The sequence below is a fragment of the Grampus griseus genome (genome assembly GCF_964374135.1).
Source record: "Grampus griseus genome assembly, chromosome: X".
Lineage (NCBI taxonomy): Eukaryota > Metazoa > Chordata > Mammalia > Artiodactyla > Delphinidae > Grampus > Grampus griseus.
The window spans coordinates 33,764,100-33,783,401 of NC_138999.1; the positions used below are offsets into that span (position 1 = coordinate 33,764,100).

The 19,302-nt window shown below is 41.3% G+C and overlaps 1 protein-coding gene across 2 annotated transcripts in view; it reads left to right on the forward strand.

The window, feature by feature from the left end:
• Positions 1–908: 908 nt before the first annotated feature.
• The window catches only part of TSPAN7 (tetraspanin 7), a 137,143-nt gene continuing 118,749 nt past the window's right edge, over positions 909–19,302 (forward strand). For both annotated transcript variants that reach the window (XM_082681557.1, XM_082681558.1), the window contains exon 1: positions 909–1,042. In XM_082681557.1, coding sequence (XP_082537683.1) covers positions 962–1,042 — 81 coding nt within the window. In that variant the 5' untranslated portion in view covers positions 909–961. The remainder of the gene's footprint in view (positions 1,043–19,302) is intronic.

Genomic DNA, 19,302 nt, shown 5'->3' on the forward strand with positions numbered 1-19,302 from the left:
AGTTGTCATTGCTTTTGGTTCTATACCTAGGAGTGGAATCGCTGGGTCATATGGTAACTTTATGTTTAGCTTTTTGAGCAACTTTTGAATTGTTGTTTAACTGTATTTTTTGACCCTGAAACAGTTCTCTTTTAGTGTGAGGTGGTCTGTACTTGTTGGGGTGGGAAAAATGAGTCTCAGGGACTTTAAACATTTTTTTTCTGTTATCTGTTATACATTTTATGTGCAGGAACAATGGTACCTTCATACAGAAACTTCTTGTCATTCGGCTTCATCATTTCAAAATGTGAGGAAATCTAAAACATGGAGCTCCCGCGTTGGCAAGGACTGGGGGTGTCTGTCTGAGTTCCCGGGTTCCTGACTATCCCTCCAGCTGTATCTCCGGCCACCTGCCACAGTCTGTTACTGGCAGAGACAAGGCCTGCTTGTTCCAAGGACATGACTACTGGGCCACTTCCATCTGAGGAGGCCTGGTGGGGCGTCCAAATGCAGAAACCTGACTGCTTTCCGGGGATAGCAATAAACCAGATGCAGACAACCCTGCAAATGTAAAGCCCCATTGTGTACAAAGCAGAAACTCACGTACCACGGCGGCCACGAAAAGGCCCTGACCTTCGACCCGGCCTCCATCCAGGCTCTCCTACTCCCTCCTGGCTGCCCTGCCCCGCTCCTCGGCTCGGGGTCTGAGACTGCGCGGGCTCGCGGAGGCGGGCGGCCTTCTCCGCATGCGCAGTCTCTGCCGGCCTGTTCCTTCAGCGGGGGCTCTGCCGAGTGCGCGCTCACGCACACGCAACGTCTCGTCTGCGCGCTCACGGGGCCTCTCGCGGCACGCGCCTCCGCCCCGCCCGGCCCCGCCCCGCCTCCTTCCCCCTCCCGCGCGCCGGCCCGCCGCACGCCGCTGCCGCCGCCGCCGCCGCCGCCGCTGCCGCCGCCGCCGCCGCTGCCGCCGGAGCTCTGTAGTATGGCATCGAGGAGAATGGAGACCAAACCTGTGATAACCTGTCTCAAAACCCTCCTCATCATCTACTCCTTCGTCTTCTGGGTGAGTGGCTACGCCTGACCGGCGGCTGGGCCGCCGTCCATCGGTCAGTGTAGGGATGCTCCGGGAAGGGAAGGGGGAGGAAAAAACCCAAAGCAAATATCAAATCTCGGTCCCCTCCTTCAGGAGACAGACGCAGGGCTGGGGCTGCAGGATGGCGGGGTGCAGGCTTGGGGCTGCTCAGACCCTGGACCCCGCCCGGTGCAGGGTGTAAGGGGCTGCGTGGTGGCGGTGACTGCAGGTTGCCGACCTTTCCAAAATATTTTAATGCATTGACTTATTTTTTTAACTCGCGGGTTAGGGTCAGCCTTTGGGGAAAGTTGCGGGTTTATTCGTCTGTTTTCCACTCTGGACACCCCTCCCCACCCTCCCTTAGCAGCCCGTTCGCGGTGTCTCTTGGAGCTAACCTGTGGCCGGCTGGGAGCAGGCGCGAGAGTGCAGGGTTTGATCCCAGATTCCCGGTTATTCCCGACCCCGCGGGGCTGCGAGAGGCAGGCGCTGGGAGCCCTGAGCTGCCTGGCTGGGCAAGGGCGACCAAAGGCCTCCAAACGCAGTGATGGGGGGCGGGCGCCGTTGCCGCGCGGAGACGCACAGAGGGGAGAGGGTCTTACATAACCCAGGGGCATCTTTGCGCTTTCTCGGCGACCCAGGAGATGGGTCTTAGGACCCTTTTCCCACGCCCTTGCACCCTTACACTTATCTTTCTGTCATTGCGTAAACCCAATCCGCAGAGCCCTGGGGAAGGACCCCAGCCACTTGGTGACGGCAGTAGCGCCTCAACTCTGCTCCCCATCTAACTGGTGCTGCTACCGGTCCTTGAAGCTCATTGCAGAAGGATGACGTCAGCCCCTCAGCCGAAGCCTTGGGGGGCTGCGTGGTGCGCTTCGCGGAGCTATGCGCGCTTTTGCGCGCAGGAGGAGGAGGAGCGGGGTGGGCGGTGGGGTGCGGGGGGTGCTCCAGGCTTGTGCCTTACCTCATCCTGTTTGGCAATTCGTGGAGTCAGTGCCGGGCTGACACTGCAGTGATTCATTTGAAGTAGGTGGTACCTAAAGATCATTCCCCATTATTTCTCTTTCCATGTTGACGACTCCCTTCTCCCCAAGTTCTCCTTTCCTACACCAAGCCACAGCCACCCTGCAGGAGAATGAATGTCTGTCATCACCCCCCCCAACACACACACACACACACACACACACACACACACACACACACACACACACACACACACAAAATCTGGGTCATTTCAGCGTTCAAGGCAGTCATTTTGAAACCTGAGGCTCTGCAGAAAAAGCCAGTCCTGCCTTTGGTTGTTTTTCTCTTTGCCAATTAGCCCTAATTGGTCCTAATTTTGGTTTGAAACTGGGGCACAGTACTTTATGAGGTACCCAGACTCGACTTGATGGTGAAACAAGCTGTTTGTAATGACCAAGACAGGAACTGAGATTTATTAAGGATTTTTTAAAAAATCCCTAATGTGCCCCCACCCCCGCGGACATTCCTTGTCACTGGCATTGGTGATTCTTCAGGTCGGGGAATTGTGGACTCTGGAGACCAGGCATACCAAGAACTCTGCAGTGAGATAAGATAGAATAACAGGTATATCACACAAGGCAACCACAGAAATGGACTTTATTTGGACTGAAAACAACACAGGTTGAAAAATTTCAGCAGTGGAATTGTGAGCTCTGCACAGATCCTATATTATGTTCTTCTTGGAAAAAGCAATAATGCATGCTGGTTGCTGAAACTTCCCAGTAGCCATTCCTTGGAACTGGCTTAGCTGTTTTTGTTTGTTTGTTTCATTAAATCTCTTTGTGTTTGGTCCTTTAGTATTTACTTGACTTCCTATTTGTTACTGGAGTAAATCATATGGGTGATTATTTTTAGCTTCCTGAAAAATCTTTCAGCATCCCTGCAGGCTGGTAAAGAAGGGAGTCTTCTAGACGAAGCCTTTTCACATGAGCTCTTTAACTCTTCTTGGCTTACCTTCCCCCACCTCATGAATCTAATTACTTAATGCACCCTGATACATCTTAAGCACAGAATTTTATGTCCTCTGAAGTTCCTTGATGCCTGCATTTTAATGTTTTCCTACTTCCAAGATTTCCATAGTCTTAAAGTGTTTACCTAAAGCATTTTCAGTAGTTTAAATAGCCTTCAATAATCATTTCATACTTCACAACCAAAGAATGAGATCTCTCCAGATGCAAGGGTATTTTAAGCAAGACATTTTCATTAATAAACCATGGTCCAAATGCTGTGTTCTCCATTGTACCTTAAATGCTGTTTTTCTTTTTAAACAGCTTTATTGAGAAGTAATTCACATAACATATAATTCACCCTTTTTAAAGTGTACAATTCAGTGGGTTTAGTATATTCACAGATTTGTGCAACCATCACCCCAGTCAATTTTAGAACATTTTTATTACCTGAAAAAGAAACCCCATGCACTTTAGCTGTCATTCCCCTTGTCCTCCCAATAAGCCCCACCACCCCAAGCAATCACTAATCTTTCTTCTTTTAAAAATATAAATGTATTTATTTATTTATTTTTGGCTGAGTTGGGTCTTTGTTGCTGCACGTGGGCATTCTCTAGTTGCGGCGAGCGGGGTCTACTCTTCGTTGCGGTGCGCGGGCTTCTCATTGCGGTGGCTTCTCGTTGCGGAGCACCGGCTCTAGGCGTGCGGGCTTCAGTAGTTGTGGCTCGCGGGCTCTAGAGCGCAGGCTCAGTAGTTGTGGCACACGGGCTTGGTTGCTCCATGGCATGTGGGATCTTCCCGGACCAGGGCTCGAACCTGTGTCCCATACATTGGCAGGCGGATTCTTAACCACTGTGCCACCAGGGAAGCCCTAATCTACTTTCTGTATCTATAGATTTCCCTTTTTTGGACATTTCATCTAAATGAAATCATACAGTATGTGGTCTTTTGTGAATGGCTACTTTTGCTTAGCGTAACGTTCTCAAAATTCATCCATGTTTATTCCTTTTTATGGCCAAATAATACTCCACTGTATGCCTGTATCACATTTTGTTCATTCATTTGTCCACTGCTAGACATTTGGGTTGTTTCTGTCTTTTGGCTATTATGAGTAACAGTGCTACAAACATTTATGTACAAGTTTTTGTGTGAACCTGTCTTCATTCCTCTTGAGTATATACCTAGGTGTGGAATTGCTGGGTCATATGGTAACTGTGATGAATCATTTGAAGAACTGCCAGACTGTTTTCCAAAGTGACTACCATTTTACAATCCTGCCAGCAGTGTATGAGTATGTTGATTTCTCCACATCCTTGCCAACATTTGTTATTATCTGACTTTTAAAATTCTAGCCATCCTAATGGGTATCTCATTGTGGTTTGGATTTGAATTTCCTTGATGAGTAATGATGTTGAGCATCTTTGTATGTGCTTATTGGTCATTTGTATATCTTCCTTGAAGAAATGTCTCTTCGTATCCTTTGATCAATTTTTATTTTGTTATTTTTTAATTATTGAGTTGTATATGTTCTTTATGTATTCTTGACTCAAGTCTCTTATCAGGTATATCATATGCAAATATTTTCTCCTATTCTGTGTGTTGGTTATTCACTTTCTTGGTGGTATCCTTTGAAATACAAATGTTTTTTATTTTGATAAAGTCCAGTCTACCTATTTTTCTTTTGTTGCTTGTGCTTTTGGTGTCATATTTAAGAATCCTTCACCAAATGCAAGACTATGAAGAAAACACTGTCTATAAGAGTGACAACAATTCAGTAAATGCAGTTGATAACTTTATCTTTCTCTGGCACCTAGAACTGTCTGGCACATAGTAGGTACTCAAATATTTGTCAAAACTTCTGGAGTTATGTTAGGTAATTAACAAAGAGGATGATCTTGGTGTTCTTTTAAGTGAAAGATGGAGGAAAGATTAGGCAGAATTTTTTTCCTTCCTGTTCTCAGTGAATCATTTTAATGGGACTGCTTCTCTTCCCTTAGCTCAGTTTAGATTTAGGACTAGAAGACATTTGAGCTTAAAATGGTGGTAGACGAGTAGCATCAAGAGATTGATGTACCTACAGTTATGAAAGAGAGATCTTTGTTTTATCTGGCCTCCTCTTCTATCTATAATCACTCTCCCTCTCTGAGATGTTCCTCTAAAGCAGTGGTTCTCAACAGGGGACAATTTTGCCTCCCCCCCCAATAGTTGGCAATGTCTGGAGACATTTTTTAGTTACTGCTGGGAGTGGGGTGCTACTGGCATCTAGTTGGTAGAGGCCACAGGTGCGGCTAAGCATACTACAAGGTACGGGACAGCCCCTCACAAGAAAGAGTTTTATGGCTCAAAATGTCAACAGTGCCTACAACCTCTGCACTAGTGAACTTTACATAGTATACTAGTAAGTCCTATGTAAAAAAAGAGAGTCTTATGCAAGACTCCCAATGTATACACCCGAGCATTCTCAACACAATCGCAAGTAAGAAGAAAAACATTCTCCATGGCGTACCATAGTTCTTTATTTGAAGACAAAGGTAGGTAGTTCTTTATATAATAGTGTTGAAATGGATGGGAGGATCTGTCCTCCGGTTAGATAGCATCACCTGAATGTTAGGTAAATGGCTCCTTTATTCTCTTTGATTTGTACGTTTCATTTTCAGGTTTATAGAAGAGGAAAAAAAAAACACACCTAGGAGTAAGTTATCTTGTGCTTTAAGACTAGCAAACAGTGCCTGACACATAACAGGTTTACTCTGGAAGTATTTACTTAATGAATGAATGAATAAATGAAATTTTATTGACTACTCTTGGGCTCATGTATTTATTTCAACTCATCTCAATTGGGAGGCTTTTTAAAATGATATTTCCTGTCTACCTGTGGTGGTTTAAATGTGTTCCTGACAGTGATGTGTGGAAAGGTGGAGTAGAGGACTGTATAAGACTTACTTATCCTAATGTTAGTTCAATTATTATATTTTTATGATCAGCTAGTTTGCCGGACATTTTAGTTACCTAAAATTTTAATTGGAATTGAATTTGCTATGTTTGAATTAAAAAGATACCTATCTTACACTAATACAAAAATATCTCTCCATGGCAAATACAGTTTTTTCAACAACAAACAGGAAAACTATCAATATGATGCTTACAAGGTAAATTCCATTTTTAAAAAAATTTTTGTTGGAGTATAGTTGCTTTACAATGTTGTGTTAGTTTCAGGTGTACGGCAAAGTGAATCAGTTATACGTATACATATATTCACTCTTTTTTAGATTTTATTCCCACATAGGCCATTATAGAGTATTGAGTAGAGTTCCCTGTGCTATACAGTAGATAAGGTAAATTCTGTTTTGATTTAGAAATTTTTTAATGTATTTTAAACACTCATCTGTGTTCTGAGCTTAGATTTAAATCCACTACAGCTACATCCACTAAATAATACTGTGAAGAGAAATATCCTTGCTTCATTCCAGTGTATATTGGATTTGGTTTCTTTGATTATCCAGGGAGGCAGTTAACTTTATCAATAGTGCTATCAAATTCTATTATAGTGAAATATTAGTGATTTTTTTAAAATTTGGGAAGCATCACTAATCTTTCTTGGGGGAAGATTGAAAGAAATAATAGTCAAAATGTTTCTTCTCTTTTGTCATCCAGAAAGTTTAGGTACTTGGGTTAAATAGAGGGGAAAAAGTCTTAAAGAACAGCCCCTAATGTTTTACAGTGTTTGAATTTGGGCACATGCCAAAGTTTATACGTATTCCTTTGCATATCAGTGAAATTCAACAAACATTCATTGAATGTCTTATATGCCAGGTATTTCAGTAGAATGTTTACCAACTTTTACTAGCTGCTGCTCTTAGCATGTTACCTTCATTTCTAAGTAATGTAGTTAATCTGCTGGACTTTTCAGTATTAGATGTTATATATTGTCTTCCTACTATGGAAGATCAAGATCTAGCTCTCCTACCACCTTCTCCCTCACTCCCATCTTTCCTAAATTGGGTAGACCCCAATATATCTTTTATCAGTTTATCATTATCATATATCATCTTGGTTAGAGCAGTAGTCAGTGATCACGTTAATGCAATTAGGAAGCCTATTCACAGCTGAACCATGTAGTGTGTCTATTATGATTGCTTGCCCATCTTTTTGTTTTCCCTTCAGTTAAAAATTGCCTTGTTTTATCCTTCGCTTGTTAATTTTCTTTATTTATCACTAAATTATCCCCGTATTCTCCCCAAGAACTGCATATCTTCACTTAGTGTATTGAAACACTTTGTGTATCCTATCAGTTTCCTATTCTTAGAGACATTTGTCCCAGAGCATTCTGACCTTCGATCTGGGCTAGTGTTCTCCAGGCCTTTGAAGCAGCTGACATCATTATAATCTCCGTTTACCATAATCCTGGGGAATTCTGTCTCCTTTTATGTTGTATCCTTGGTTTTCTAGATGTTCAGTCTTCCTCTTTCTTGGTCGTTCATCCATTTTGGTGGAGGAAATCTCCTAGTAACTTTCTGGAAAAGAGTGCATGGGAGGTTAATTTTTTGAGACCTTGCAGTTGTGCAGACCTTACTGTGCTCTTGCATTTAATTTGATAGTTTGGCTGAGTATAGAATTCTAGTTTGTAAATCATTTACCCTCAGAACTTTGCTGCCACTTCCTCTTTTCCCCAGGTCTCTTGGTATTGTTACTGTTGAGAAATCAAATGTTATTTTGATTCTTCTTAAATTCTGCTGTTCTTTGAAAGCTTCTGGAATCTCTTGTCTTGTTCCTAGTGCTCTGAAATTTCACAATACTACCCCTTGGCGTATGTTTATTTTTATCTCTTTCCTCTGCACCCTTTCAATCTGCAAACTCATATCCTTCCGTTTGGGGAAATTTTCTTGAATTGTTTTTTTGTTTTGTTTTATTTTAAATTTCCCTTCATTTTCTCTGTTCTCTCTGTTTCGATGCTGGACCTCTTAGATCCTCTGTCTCCCCTTCTGTTTTCTAATTCTCTTTGTCTTTTTGTTCTACTTTCTGGGAGATCCCTCCCAGCTTACCTTGCCTGTTATTGCATTTTTCATTTGTTTTATATGTTGATATCTAGGAGCTCTCTGTTGAGGCCTAAGCGTTTCTTTTTCTAGCATCCTGCTCTTGTTTCATAAATGTAATATTTTAAAATCCTTCTGACAATATTAATGATTTTTTTTTAAAGTTTGCTTTTCTTTGCTGTTTCCTCCAAGCTTCTCTGTTATCTGGCATACTACAGACTTACCTCAAATTTCTGGTACCCATTTTCTCTTTGTTGTTTAAGAGTGGAGCACTAAAAATGCTGATTGGAAGCTCTTAGTGGGAGTTGTTGATTATAAGTTGGGTGATTTGGCTGGGCAGTTGAGTTTTGGAACCAAGGTCAATCTCTTTAGGTCTTCTCCTTTGATCTAATCAGATTTCCTATAGAAGAATCTTCCAATCTTCTCTCTGGATGAAGAAGGTTAGGGATATGGATGTCCCCACATGCAGTATAAATGCAGCTTTGTTTAAGCTCCTGTTTCAAGTGTAGAAGCCAATGTTCACCATGCTTTGGTTCCCCAGTTCACTTCACTCTCCCTGGAAAATAAATCTCTGAAGCCATGCTGGAATGGGGGAGAAGGCAGAGACTGGAAGTTGGGGGGGATCTAAGTGCTTTTCAAAAAGCTTTCCCCAGATTCTCCTTATTTTAGCCCCCTTTCATCCCTACTTCCATGAGTGCATGGAGCTGCCTTCTGGGGGTGCTTGTGTGCAAATATTTTATTCTTGACTTTTCTCACAGCTGCCATAGGATATGGCTTTTTCTGAGCTCCCAAAATGTCATTGCGGTTGTCTCTTCTTCCATTCTCATTGTTACTGTGGGTTAAAAAAATCCTTTTAGTGTCATTTCAGTGGAGTTTTGGGAGATAGCCAAGGTAAATGGATGGGTTCAATTCATCATCTCTAACTGGAAGTCCTTTATATCTGTATCTCTACATTGCATGGTACTAATTAAATACGTAGTTGATTGCGAGTGATTAAATAGACTGTCTGAGATGGCAACAGGTGGGCTATTCTAATAGATATTGGTATCTACTTTACAGTTTTTAAAAAGCTTTTGGATGTCAAGGGGAATGTTCTAGGTTGGAACAGGCTTATGAAAGCACATCCTATTTAAGGTCATCTGGTCATCAGGGACTGGAGTTGGACAAATGGGAATGAAGCTCTGAAAGTTGCTGCTGTTTTTTCTGCTCATCGAATTTCTTCCCACCAGGTGGAGGCCCATGTGTCTTCTGACCTAATTCAGATCTTGGTGGATTAATTTAATGTGGAAGCAGCAGAGTTCAAAGTATGGTGGGGAGTGGGGTGCTTGATGTTAGACGAGTCATTGCTCTGCTGTTTTTCTGTTACTACAATTATAACCCTTTGTGTTTATTACAGACTTGTGCATTGTAATTTGACAAGTTTTTTTTGCTTATTTAAGCAACTTCCTGCATGCAACATGCAGTTAGGATATGGGTACTAACTTTTACAGCATTTGTGGAACATTCTTGCTTAGAAACTAGCTGACTTTTTATCCAGATAGATTGAAATACTTTTCTCAATTTTAATTATAGCTAAAGTTCTTGATTTGACCCTATCGTGAGCTACATTACTTCTGATTCATTGACTGTTCAGCATTATGTCCTGTTTTAAGTAAGCACTTCAGAAGGTGCTTTGAATGGAAAGTCATCTGTGACTGTGTTTCTCTGTTTAAACATGTTAAACCTTTGACATAGGTGACTAATGCACCACTAAACCAATTTGAAGTGCACTTTAGAAATATATTCTTATGTCTTTTTCTCCTTTGGACCCATTACAGCAGCTTCCAGTTTGGGTTATCTCTTCGTGACAGGCAGATTGTTGGATTACTGCTCTTAAATTTCCTTTTTTTTTGGCTGTTATCCCACTTGCCTTGACTGAATGCTTTTCATTCTTGGGTGAACATTTTTGTCCCCTTTTATATAGAGCCCCAATATTCAGCAAGGAAAGGACATAGAGGGGGAAAGATAGGAGAGGGCTTTTCTTGCTTTCCCTTTGGTTATTTGATCACTTGAACATGTAAGCATGTGAAATAGTTTGGTGATAGAATTAAGGATCACAATTCTACTGTGGAAGGTTCTCGTGCTTTCTGTAAGGTATGACAGGCTTTTTCATCATCGTCTGTTTTAGGAGAAATTGCAGTTGCCTTGTACTGAAAGATGGGCTGGGTCAGGTGCAGGTACTAGGTGAGCAATCTAGGTCTGTGGTTCTCAACCCTGTTTGCTCATCAGGATTGCCTAAGGAGCCCTAAAATACGATATGCTTAGACCTCACCCTAAGAGATTCTGATTCAATTGGCCTGGAGGAGGGTGCCAGCTTTCGTAATTTTAAAATGATCTTCCAGGTGATTCAGCTGTGCAAGTAGGATTGAGAACCATTGATTCAGAGAGAACTCTGTATAATAGCAGGCCTGGTTCATCTTGAGTCTCTTGGATCTGGAGATAGCTAGGGAATATCTAGCTATTGAATATCTAGCGTGGGCCTGATTTGGTCTGCTTTGCCCAGAAGTCTTAGGCTAGGTCTCCAGTCTCTCTTAGTAAACCAAAATGGCCTTGTCACTCTTAGGAGACCTTGCTAGTCATTCCTAACTAGAGGAGTGCTCATCAGAATCATTAAGAGGCTTTTAAAAGTCACAGCTGTTTGGTCCTATCTCATGAAGTTTCCATTTTAATTGATTTGGAGAGGGGCCTAGGTATGTATTTTTTTAAAAAAACATTCCCAAGGTGATTCTGATTCCTGGGATGTTACTCTGGTCTGTGATGCAGTTTGTCATAAATAAATTCGTACCGTATGAATGCTTTCCTGTGATGATCTGTAGTACCGTAAAGCTAGTTTGAGGAGAAGCAAGATGTAGCCAATCTAGTATTTTTCTCACCCACCGAACTGGTCTCTGGCAAGTGTTTGCAATTGAACTCTTGGAGTTGGGAGTAGTTTCCGTTCCTTAGGGGGAATGTATTTGTTTACAGTTGCACTGAGAAGTTAGGAAGAGACTTGGTTTTCCCTCTTTCAAAATATTAGACTGTCATCCAATATGTAAAACAAAAACCTGAATTCATTTCTTACTAAAGTAAGAGAGAGCAGTACTAGTCAAGCACCGTTTATGAGTGAAACAGCTTGCTGGTCTTTTTGGGAAGTGTGGTGGTGTTTGATGGTTGCTTTGGGTACAGAAGCAGATTGGTTGACCTTGGCCTTAGAACCATGGCTATTTGGGTGAGACTGTTGTTGATCGCCTCTGAGAAGCATAGTCACTGCAGTGCATCTGCTGCTGATTGGTTGCTCTTGAATTGTGTGAGGCTGTCACTGTAATTAGCTTCTAGAAGTATGTTCCCTGAAAGAAGTTGAGGTTTTTTTTTGTGTGTGTGTGTGTGTGTGAGGTATGCAGGCCTCTCACTGCTGTGGCCTCTCCCGTTGCGGAGCACAGGCTCCGGACGCGCAGGCTCAGCGGCCATGGCTCACGGGCCCAGCCGCTCCGCGGCATGTGGGATCTTCCCGGACCGGGGCACGAGCCCGTGTCCCCTGCATCGGCAGGCGGACTCTCAACCACTGCGCCACCAGGGAAGCCCCAGAAGTTGAGTTTTTATTGATAATTAGGCTAAGGTGAGTTGCCACTGCTCAAATAGGTTTAGAAGTGGGTGCTGGTAGTTACTAGTTACCATGCCTACTGAATAATCAATCTTCTTCCCCCCAGGAGTATAGAGACTTTTATTCTTGCCTCAGATTACCAATTCTCATTTCTCAGTGAAATGAGTTTGTCTCTGCACCTCAATTCCCATTCTCCAAACATCATCATGGTGATGTATAGAATTCTTTGGTGAGTTCATTGTTCTAATCATTCCACAAACGGTCATTAGGAGTTTATGATTTCCAGGGAGTATACTAGGACTTCTCTAGGGTAGACCCCTTTGGGTTGAAAAGGAACCCAGATCTTGATCATGAAGCTGGGTGGTAAATGTTCCTAAACATCCCTTCCACATCCACATCTCTATTTGTGTTCAATTTCTATTTCTGATGAAGCTTTTCAGGATTTTTCACCTCTTCCAATTTCTGTTTCATACTAAACTGTATCACTCTCTTGCTATTCTTTTAGCTATTGCCTTCTATTCCAGGCGATTTGAGATTAGTCCTATGTGAAGTCTTGGCTGAGACACTTGCTGTGTGACCTTAGGCAATTCACATGCTCTCTCTGAGCCTCGGTTTCCTCTTCAGAATTGAACATATCTGCCTCAGTCAAGTGGTGAAGGTTAAATCACATTCAAGTGCTTTGTAAAGTGTAACAGGTGTGTTTTTGGCAACATTATTTCTTATGGTGTAGAGTGTTGCTTTTTTCTTAATTTCTTGCACATGGGAGGTACTATGTCAATATTTGTTAAATGAATAAATTGATCAGAACACCCCCTACCCTGGAAATTAGGGATGATTAACTTTTCAGGCTTTATAGTTTGCTACCAAAGAGAGCTGGTATTCCAGGAGGGTTTGAATGGAAACCAAATACATAATGAGTTTAGGTCGCTGAGTTTAGCCCTGTCATTGGGATAAGGGTATTCCTATTTAGGATAAATAAATATAAACCTGCCATTTAAAATGTATAAAATAAATAAGCTACAAGGGTATATTGTACAACACAGGGAATATAGCCAATATTTTATAATAACTATAAACGGAGTATGACCTTTAAAAATTGTGAATCACTATGCTGTACAGCTGTAACATATAACATTAAGTATAACTAAATAAAAAAATCAAATGAGAAATTGATGGCTTATTCTTTTTTAAATTAAACTTTTTTTTTTTTTTTTTGCGGTACGCGGGCCTCTCACCATTGTGGCCTCTCCCGCCGCAGAGCACAGGCTCCGGACGCGCAGGCTCAGCGGCCATGGCTCACGGGCCCAGTCGCTCTGCGGCACGTGGGATCTTCCCGGACCGGGGCACGAACCCGTGTCCCCTGCATCGGCAGGCAGACTCTCAACCACTGCGCCACCAGGGAAGCCCTAAACTTTTAATTTTAGAACAGAAAAATTGTGGAGCTAGTACATAGAGTTCCCACACGCCACACAACCAGTTTTTCTTGTTACTAACATCCTACTTTAGTATGGTACATTAGTATGTTACAGTTAATGAACCAAGATTGATGCATTATTAACTAAAGTCCATACTTCATTCAGAATTTTTGGGTTTTTACCTAATATCTCATTAAGGCTACCACATTACATTTAGTAGTCATGTCTCCTTAGACTTCATTGGACTGTGACAGTTTCTCAGACTTTCCTTGTTTTTGATGACTTTGACAGTTTTGAAGAGTACAGGTCACGTACTTTGTACAATGTCCCTCAATTGGGATTTGTCTGATGTTTTTCTCATGATTACACTAGAGTTATGTGTTTTGGGGAGGAAGATCTAAGAGGTTAAGTGCCATTTTCATCACATCATGTGAAGAGTACATACTGTCAATATGACTTATCACTGTTGATACTGACCTTGATTACCTGGCTGAGATACTTTGTCAGATTTCTCATTATAAAGTTACTCTTTTTCCCCCTTTCCATACTCTACCGTTTGGAAGAAAGTCACTGTGCCTAGCTCACACTCAACGAGTGGGGAGTTTTGCTCTACCTCATTGAGGGTGGAGTATCTACCATTATTTCTTCTATTAGCAGAGATGATTTCTAGTCAGCAGTTGTTAAAACCAACTGTAGGGGTTTACCTGGTGGCACAGTGGTTAAGAATCCACTTGCCAATGCGGGGGACACGGGTTCAAGCCCTGGTCTGGGAAGATCCCACGTGCTACAGAGCAACTAAGCCCATGCGCCACAACTACTGAGCCTGTGCTCTAGAGCCCGTGAGTCACAACTACTGAAGCCCATGCGCCTAGAGCCTGTGCTCTGCAACAAGAGAAACCACCGCAATGAGAAGCCTGCGCACTGCAACAAAGAGTTGCAGCAAAGCCCGCTCACCACAACTAGAGGAAGCCCCTGCGCAGCAACGAAGACCCAATGCAGCCAAAAATAAATAAATTTATTTTAAAAAAACTGTAAATAGTTTTTCAAATAGTAAAATGCTAAAAACATTTGATTCAGTTGGGAACTAGACAGATTCTTGGTTACCAATATTATTTATGATTTTGGCTTATCTACAAATATAAAAAGACAAAGAATAACTCAATGTTGGAAAAAGCAGAGATAAAATTATCTCTTCACAGATGCAATTGTTGTATCCTGAGAAACCTAGTAGAGTCTAGTTTAAAGATAAACTAATACGAGAATTTGGTAAAGCGGTTAGATACAAGATAAAAATACAAAAATTAATTGCTTTTCATTGTTTTAGCATAAGCCTTAGAAAAGGAGAGGGAGGAAAAAATTTCAGTCTCAGTAGCAACAGAGATCATAACTATTTCAGAATAGTTAAGAACATGAAGGAAACTAAAATCTTACTGAGGGTCATAAGATCTGAAGAAATTAAAGGACATTGTGTTCTTGAGTGGGGAGATTTAATATTATAAAAGTCTATTTAAAAAATGCGCTTAATGTAATTCCAAATAAACTCCCAATGGGATTTTTTGAGGGGGATGGCACTCGATAAAATAATAATGTTTATATAGAAGAATAAATGCCTGAGAAGGCAGGAGAAATATGAGAAATATGGGGCGGGGGGAAAGAAGTATGTGCCTTAACAGTGTTATCAGAATATACTATTGTACATAAGATGGCCACCATGATCCCCATTTCTGGTATCATGTTCTTGTGTAATCTCCTTCACTCGGGTTCAGGCAGGACCTCTGACTTGTTTCTAACTAATAGAATACAACAAAGGTGTTTTGATGTGTGTGTGAATACATGTACATGATCATGTTAGGTAAGATTGTAATGTCTGTCTTCCTGAGAGACTCTGTCCCTGGCTGGCTTTGAAGAAGCCAGCTTCTATGTTGTGATCTACCCTATGGAGAGGACCACATGGCAAGGAACTGAGGGCAGTCTCCCACTGACAGTCAGAAACTGAGGCCCTCAGTTTGGCAGCCTGCAAGCAACAAAATGATGCCAACAATCAAGTGATCTTGGAAGCAGATCCTTCCCCATTTAGGCCTCAGATGAGACTGCAACCACCTGACACCTTGATTGAAGCTTTAGGAGATCCTGAAACAGAAGACAGAGTTAAGTTGTACCCAGACTCCTGACCCCACAGAAACTCTGAGATAATAACTGTGTGCTGTTTTAAGTCTCTACATTTATGGTAATATTGTTATGTAGCAATGCATAACTACTACAACGATAAAGTCACTAATTGATTCAATATGATGTTGACTTACAAAGAGATAAATAGGTCAGTGGAATAATAGAGAATCCAGAAATAAATTCTAGTGTATATGAGTTAATATATGAAAAGGAACATTCGTTTTAGAGACAGCTAGGTTTAAATGATTCTTGTACTACTGCATGTATGGAAAAACTAAAATTGGAGGCCTTACTTGAATTTTATTGAAACTTCTAGTTGTTTTAAATGCTTAGACATAAACACAAAACAAAATTCTGTAAAAGTATAGTGATCATGTGAACAATACAGGAATGAGAGAAACTTCTTTATCCAAGCTGGAGACTCAGAAGCAATTAAATTAAAAAATCAATATATTTGCCTATAAAATTTTTAAAAATTATATGGCATAACTACAATAAAGTCAATTAAACAGCTATGGTGAGATTCAGAGCCAGTACCAGATTGTTAACTAATATACTGCTTTCTTCATTAAGAAAATTTTGTTACAAAAAAAAAAATCTATTTACATTCTGATGGAAGCTCCTTCTTATTTTAGACTGATAATGGTTTGCTGACCAGCACTGGCCTACTGACCACACTTAGTGTATTACTGCTCTGGGAAAGGAGTCAGCAAACTGTTTCTGCAAAGGGCCAGATAGTGAATATTTTAGGCTTTGTGGGCCATATGGTCTCTGTTGCATCTACTCAACTCTGCCATTGTCCTGTGAAAGCAACACAGACAAATGAAAAATGAGTAAGCAAGGCTATATTAAAATAAAACTTTATTTACAAAAAAGAGGTGGCCAGCCAGATTTGACCCTTGGGCTGTAGTTTTTGCTCTAGGGGATACCAATATAAGGAAGGTATAATACTTAGCCTCAAAAACTAAAGTTTAGAAGACATCTAGATGGCTAACAGGCACATGAAAAGGTGCTCAACATCTCTAATTATTAGAGGAATGCAAATCAAAACTACGTTGAGGTATCACCTCGCACCAGTCAGAATGGTCATCATCAAAAAATCTACAAGTAATAAATGCTGGAGAAGGTGTGGTGAAAAGGGAACCCTCCTGCACTGTTGGTGGGAATGTGAGTTGGTGCAGCCACTGTGGAGAACAGCATGGAAGTTCCTTAACTATAATAGAGCTACCATATGATCCAGCAATCCCACTCCTGGGCATATATCCAGAAAAGATGAAAACTTTAATTTGAAAAGATACATGCACTCCAACGTTCATAACAGCACTATTTACAATAGCCAAGACATGGAAGCAACCCTAAGTTTCCATCTACAGATGAATGGATAAAGAAGATGTGGTGTGTGTGTTTTTATTTATATATATATATATATATATATATACACACACACATACATGCACAATGGAATACTACTCAGCCGTAAAAAAGAATGAAATAATGCCATTTGCAGCAACATGGATGACCTAGAGATTATCATACTAAATGAAGTAAGTCAGACAGAGAAAGACAAATATATCACTTATGTGTGGAATCTAAAAAAATGATACAAATGAACTTATTTACAAAACAAACACACTCATAGACCTAGAAAACAAACTTATGGTTACCAAAGGGGAAAGAGGAGGAGGGATAAATTAGAAGCTTGGGATTAAAAAGAAATTAAAATTTAAAGTTTTACATGGGCTTATAGGAGAGGGAATGAAGGAAGCCTTACCATTTTTAGCTTGAAAGAGTTGGTCATGCACTATCCAATAAGGCAGCCACTTGGTCACTTCAAATATGGAGTATACAAATTGAGATGTGTTCTAAGTGTAAAATGCATATCAGATTTTGAAGATTTAATATGCAAAAATGTAAAGTATCTCAATTTTTATACTGTTTACATTACTACATGAAATGGTAGTATTTTCGACATGAAGAGTTCAATAAAACATTATTAAAATGAATTTCACCTGTTTCTTTCCAATTTGAATATGACTACTAGGAAATTTAGATATGTAGCTTGTCAATATATCTCTGTTGGACAGCACTGAACTAGAAGTGCTAGATGTTTAAATTAAGTGCTATGGGACCAAGGGAGAGAACTCATGTAGCTGGGGAGTTTGGAAAGGTCATGCAGACAGAACTGACCTTGGAGAATGACAGGATTTTGGCAAGTGGTGCCCTGGGAGGATAATGAAGTCTATCAGATGGAGGAAGTGGCATAAACAGAGGTTTGGAGACAACAGAATGGTTTCTGTGTTGGGACAGGAGTGAGTTTAGCTGTAATAAGGGACAAAGCACGTGATGAGTCTAGGCAAGTAGGTATAGGCCTTATTGTGGGTTGTGTGCATGGGTTAGGGTTTGGACCTATTCTGGCTGGGAGTGGGGGAGGGGGGATAACTAGGCCATAGCTTTGAGCAGGGAGTGGTAACTTTGAAAGCTGTTTATACGTCTAATCTAGGAAAGAATAAGTTGATTGGGTTGGAATAAGAAAGGCAATAAACGGTGAAACCAGGTTAACTAGGAAAGACCGAAGGTCTAATATAGGGTGACAATGGGAATGGAGAATAGAAGACAGTGGAAAGCCACTTTATATTGTGGCAAGGGTATGTGTGAATGAGTGAGAACCCCAGTGTCGTGTGCTTGACGAACCTGGATAATGGTGGAAATGCAGACCTTAGAAGTTGGTTTGAGACTAATACGATGTGTTTAGTTTTAGACACCAGTAGATTTAAAAGACAGGCCAGCTCTCAGAAGCTTGCTCGCTTTAGTCTTTTGCTGGCAAAAGTGGCCCTGGGCAGTTCTTTACTTTTGGTTGTCTCTGTACTTCCTGACCCTGCCCACCAGCCACCATGGTCACAGTTAATTGATCAGAGGAAAGGATCTGACCCTTGGATATTTGCTTGTTGCCTGGTCAGTGGAACTTGATGATCAGGCTTGTAAGATCTGAATGGAGCAGTTCGTTTTTAGGCATTTGAACTTGAGATACAAGAGAGAGAGCTGGCATAGGGACAGGAGAAAGAAGCTCAGGGAGAAATCTCAGGGAAAGGGGAAAGCTAAGTCAGTGGGAGTGGTGGAGAGGTGAGTGGGACCAGTGAACTCCTGGCCACTAGACTATGTAGGTTCCTGGACAGATCTACAGCGGCCCGTGCTTTTCCCTTCTGGCTTGAAAGAGTGGCTTTTCTTGGCTCTGGTGAGGCATGATCAAGTGGCCATGATTCCTTTCCTCCTTATTCCGTCCTTTTTCCTAACAGTAAAGCTCCACGGCTAACCATGAAGGGTGATTAGGTGGATGTTCGAAGTTGTAAGAAAGGTAGGTTTGGAATTTAAAGAGGAGGTTGGTGTGGAGATGAAAAGTTGAGAAAAGCCCAATTTGTTCATGCAAGAGGCATGAGATTGTAAACAGTATTCTTTCCAGCTGCCCAGGAAGCCCAGCGTTCTAAATGCAGTTGATGCTAAATCGCTTGCTGATAATAGGTGTAATAGGTGTAGCAAAGCATTCAGCCGGCAGCACCTAATGGAAGCCTGAGTTTCCAGTAAGACTTGTTTATAGGATGAAGGTTCTGCTATAGGGTAGGAGCAAGTTATTCAAGCAAGTTACTTATTAATCTCCTTAACAGCAGCTTCTCTGTTTGTGAAGTAAGGTTGGCAGTTGTTTTAGTTTATATCCTTCAGGGATGTTTTAAGGACAAACAGGTAACAGCTTTGTATGTTGTAGTTTTCATTAGATAGTCCTGGTCTACAGAGGTGGTAGCTAGCCTGACAATTTAGAACAGCTTAGAACAGGCAGCTCTGAGTGGTGACTCAGTGAGGGCTTTGGGGGAGCTTCGATTTGGTCTCAATGCCACTTTGTTGGCAACTCGGATCAAAGTCTTTTAAGCTAAGATGTCAGGAGTGAACTCTGTGTATATAGCATGCAGATTATTTTGAGATAAAAATAAAGGAAAAGGGAGGTGCATAAATGAGTATTCAAATAAAACTGTTCAAATAAGCTGTCTACAAAACAATA